At 44.7% G+C, this 4824-nt stretch overlaps 1 protein-coding gene across 1 annotated transcript in view; it reads left to right on the top strand.

Moving 5' to 3' along the window:
* Window positions 1-4326, top strand: part of UNC13A (unc-13 homolog A) — a 131692-nt gene extending 127366 nt beyond the window's left edge. Inside the window, 3 exon segments of the mRNA XM_015809933.1 lie at window positions 1129-1221; window positions 2136-2295; window positions 4035-4326. Of these exon segments, the coding sequence (XP_015665419.1) occupies window positions 1129-1221; window positions 2136-2295; window positions 4035-4326 (545 nt within the window).
* The last annotated feature ends 498 nt before the right edge of the window (window positions 4327-4824 follow it).

Raw genomic sequence — 4824 nt, 5'->3', positions numbered from 1 at the left:
GGGTCAAGTCCAAGGCCGTCATGGAGGCCAAGAACTCCCGAGCCGTCGCCGACGTTTCGCCCGCCGATGGCAGATTGAAATCCCCCATAACTATAAGTCTGGGGGTCTCAACCGCCACCCCGGCTATTACGTCGGCCAGCTCAGGCAGGGCCGTTGATACATAGCAGGGAGCCAGGTATATAATCAACAAGCCCACTTGTTCAAAGGGGAAGGTCCTGCTGACCGTGATTGAAAAGTAAGGTTGATGCTGTTGTTTGGTTCATGGCCCAGGAGCAAACCTCTTAGAGTCTTCTAAGATTTGGGGCCATATACAATATATAAGGATGCAGAGAGAAAGAGAGAGAGAGAAGGAGAGAGGGAGAGAGAGGGTGAGAAAAAAGAAAAATAGGTAGGTAGGTAGGTAGGTAGGTAGGTAGGTAGGTAGGTAGGTAGGTAGACAGACAGACAGACAGACAGACAGACAGACTGACTGACTGACTGACTGACTGACTGACTGACTGACTGACTGACTGACTGACTGACTGACTGACTGACTGACTGACTGACTGACTGACTGACTGACTGACTGACTGACTGACTGACTGACTGACAGATAAAAGAATATTTGTAGCTCAGAATTGAACTGTGGGGTCCTTAATGTCCAAGGTTGGCTGGCTGGCTGGCTGGCTGGCTGGCTGGCTGGCTGGCTGGCTGGCTGGTGGGAGGATGGATGGATAGATATGATAAGTCAGATGGTCAATTCCTGTCACAGCTAATGTTCAGTATCATCACTCAATTGATCTGAAAAAAAAGCAGACCCTATACTTGCAGGAAAATGCTAGGAAGAGAAAACAGATAGATTTTGGGATATTAATACTACCTAATAATAATTTTCCAGGAAAACTTTTTTTTGTGAGAGGCGAAGCCTTAACTTGATCAGTCTAGTAGAGGGAAGGGCTCATTGTTAAAAGACCCAAAGCCAGAGGTGCCTCTAAATGAGAACCACTCCAAGGGAACCAGCAGCCCTGAGTCCCTGCATGGTATTGATGGACAGGGCGCCTGGTCTGGCAAAGGCTAATGGTCATCTCCTCTGCTCTCTTCTTGTCTGGCCACTCTGGGACCTCTTCCCCTCCTGCTTTTGCCATGCAGGCTCTGGAGTAGACGATCCTGTGGGAGAAGTCTCCGTCCATGTTGAGTTTTTCACCCATCCTGGCACCAGTGAACACAAAGTAACAGTCAAAGGTCAGTGATGATCACCAGGAGACCAGCGTATCCCAAAGTGGCAGAAAGCCACACTACCTGGGGCTTCTTGAACCAATATATTTGGGGAACCGCTAAATCTTATTCTACCTTTCTTTTCATTGTTTGGTAGTCACATCTGCTGGCTTTTTTATTTTGAAGTTTTACTTTTATTCACATTGCCCAGAGTCTTCAGATTGGGGTGGTTTAAAAAAATGGAAAAATATAGAAATGTTCACATACAGTATAGACGATGGCAAGTTGGGAAAGATGCCATAAACTAACTTTTTAGCTACAATAGAAATACATAGAACCTCAGTTTGTCAAGGCTGTGTACATTTGTCATTGATTACTAGGGAAAGCAGCACATTACTGCCCTACGTTGATTCATTAAAATCCTGGATTATTCCATTGGTTTATATTGCAGGGTTCATTCCTGCTTTTGGGCAGGATAGAAATATATACTATCCAGAGTCAAAATGATGGGTGAATAGCCATTTTGTCCTTCTTCTCCCTTTGTGCTTACAGCCTTTATTTTTTCCTGTGACTGCACCCAAATACACACAAAGGCAAATGGAGAAATATATATATATGTCTTAAGTGAGCATGAGAGCAATTGGTTTATCATACAGAGCTGTCACAAAGATGTACATATAGATATATATGAAACTTTTTGAATAATGCAAGTGGCGTACGCTATTTAGATTTTAGGCAACATGTGAAAAACAATTGAATTAACAACAATTTAATTAACATATGTCAAGGTATTAGGAGTCATAGCCAATTGTAGGTTAGAAAATCCAGAATATTACAGGTTGCCGATTCCACACTTCTTCTGCTCTAATAATCCACATTATTTCCTTTGAGGTAAGATCAACAACCATAGTCGTTTCTCCTCTCTCTCCTTTCTGCCTTAGTGGTGGCTGCCAATGATCTCAAGTGGCAAACATCGGGCATCTTCCGGCCTTTCATTGAAGTCAACATTATTGGGCCGCATCTCAGTGACAAGAAAAGGAAATTTGCTACCAAGTCGAAGAACAATAGCTGGTCCCCCAAATACAATGAGAGCATCCAGTTGTGAGTGTTTCTGATTTCCCTGTCTGGAATAGAGACAACACTAGAGTTTTCTGCGCAAAATGTGCCCTGGCCTCAGAATTCTTTTGGCAAGGAGGGGACACAGCAAAAAAAAAAGGGAGCATTATCTAGTAAATTAATTGCATTCTCCTGCAGTTAAAGACTATAGCTCTGATGTTAGGAAAAAGCAGGTGAATCATTAGGAAAGTGCAATGTCTTGTATTAGATTTAAAGAGGTGCTTTTTCATTGTCTCATTAAAGCACTTGCATCATTTCCCAAGATCATATGTCCACTAGGAAGGCTTCTACTTTAAATTGAAGCATGACACAATCGTGTAGAGTATTAAAGATGTAAAAGTACAGATATTCCTCGACTTACAGTCACAATTGGGACCATAATTTCCATTGTTAAGCAAGGTGGTCATTAAGTGAGCCATGCCTGATTTTATTACTTTTGCCACATTTGTTAACGAATCGTTGTAATTACTGTGATCCGGCTTCCGGTTCTGGATCACGGCGCCAGCGGATGTATGAGGAGAGCTCTCTCTCCGCCGTCCGGTTTTCCTTCTTCAGAAGACCCTGGAAAGGGTCGAAAGTCGCCCTGGAGGGGCGACCACCGTTGGGGAGGACCCTTGCTAGATCGCGGAGGGGTGGCAGCCCCTCCATTTGATCCGAGGCAGCTCCTCAGGACCAAAGAAGAAAAGATCGGCCATTAACATGGACGATCACTAAGTCGCACCAGCCGAAAGCCAAAATTACAGCTAAGCACAACGAAGCACCGTGGAGGATTTGGGTGAGACCCTTCCTTATCTCTCTTTTATCCTAACTACCTTCCGATTTTGCTTTTTGGAAGCTGGCTGGGAATATCACAAATGGCTATGGCATGATCCCGGGACACTGCAATAATTAAAAAATACATGCAGTTGCCTTGCTAAGAGCCTGAATTTTGATCACATGACTGTGGGGATGCTGAGGTCGCCTTAAGTGTGAGGACTGGTTGTAAGACACTTTTTAAAATGCCATTGTAACTTTGAACAATCACTAAATGTAACTCGAGGACTACCTGTATGTGCTATGGGCTAATCTCTAGATGGCAGGTGCAGTTACAAGCTGGTAATGTGAAACTAGAAACGCGGATACCCAGAATGTGCAGTTGTAGAATGAAAATGCACCATTTTGAGCAGCAAAGATGGACCTGTACACTAAGGGAAAGTGGAAAAAAAAGCACAATTCTAGGCTTTGTGAGGAAGATGCATTTGCAGCCTTGGTATAAGGGAATAAAATTGCAAGAGGCAACACTGTAGCTTGCAGCCATAATGTTGAAAGTTGCATTGCAAGTGCTGGCTGCATATACAGCATGGATTGAGAATCAAGTACCTTGATACATTGCCTACTAATGTATCATAGTGCAACAATCTGAGGCATTAATTAGTTAATAATTTGCATCAATAGGATCACTATAAGGATCAAAAGTGTCAATTTCCAAAAGCATTAGCAAGAAATAGACTCTGGCATGGGAGAAGGATATAGAGAGGCAGGTAGAGAGAGTTTTCTCTAGTCATAGTTTATGGGTAACAGTTTGGAACCTAGCTCTGAAAATGAGAGCAAAACATGGGTCACCATAGTGGGTCAAGGAGAGCCCTGAGCTAATGTGGACTCTGTGTCCTTTTCATAGATGTAGGCAAGGATTTTCAGTTGTGAATGACCTTAATTTTTTTTCCTGCTTTTTCCTCTTCCTCCAGCACCCTCGGCACTGAGACAGGCCCAGAGTGCTACGAGCTGCAAGTCTGCGTCAAAGACTACTGCTTTGCACGGGAAGACCGGACAGTGGGCATCGCCATCCTGCAGTTGAAGGACATCGTGCAGCGGGGCAGCTGTGCCTGCTGGCTGCCGCTGGGCCGGCGCATCCACATGGATGACACGGGCCTGACGGTGCTGCGCATCCTTTCGCAGAGAAACAATGACGAGGTGGCCAAGGAGTTTGTCAAATTGAAGTCAGATACGCGCTCAGCCGAGGAGGGCAGCAGTAGCTAAGACCAATCTGCCTCCCCCCCGACTTCCCCCTCCCCCTTGTTCCCTTCCACAGTCTGCTAGAATTGCCTTCCCTTCTCTTCCTGGTCCCTTCCCTCTTTTATACAGCCATGTCAAAGCCATAGAGTTTTCGGAGCTGTCTTTTCTCTCCCTCACCCTGGCCCTCCCTGCTCCTCACTCTTTTATTTGGGAGCTTTGCTCCCGCTGCCAAGGATCACACGCATACCTTCTCAAATACATGTGCATTGCCAAATTCCCCCATGAAGCAGAGAGAGGTGAGAGAACAAAGAGTTTGTTTCTGGAAAGGATCCTAAAAAAAAAAAAAAATCAAAGATGCTGCTGACTGCATTTCGACATAAACTCCTGCCATCCCCTCTTTCCTGGCACATTTTTGCCTGAGAAGCATCAGAAGCTACCTTCAGGGTATTTGTCAATCAACCCAGTATTTCCAGTTTAGATTGGCAGCTGATATCTAAGGCAGTGTTTCTCAACCTTGGTAAC

Source organism: Protobothrops mucrosquamatus, unplaced genomic scaffold (assembly GCF_001527695.2).
Source record: "Protobothrops mucrosquamatus isolate PMUCROS unplaced genomic scaffold, P.Mucros_1.0 scaffold6, whole genome shotgun sequence".
Taxonomy (NCBI): domain Eukaryota; kingdom Metazoa; phylum Chordata; class Lepidosauria; order Squamata; family Viperidae; genus Protobothrops; species Protobothrops mucrosquamatus.
Note: the sequence above shows the minus strand (reverse complement) of the source record. Positions and strands in the feature narration are given on the sequence as shown.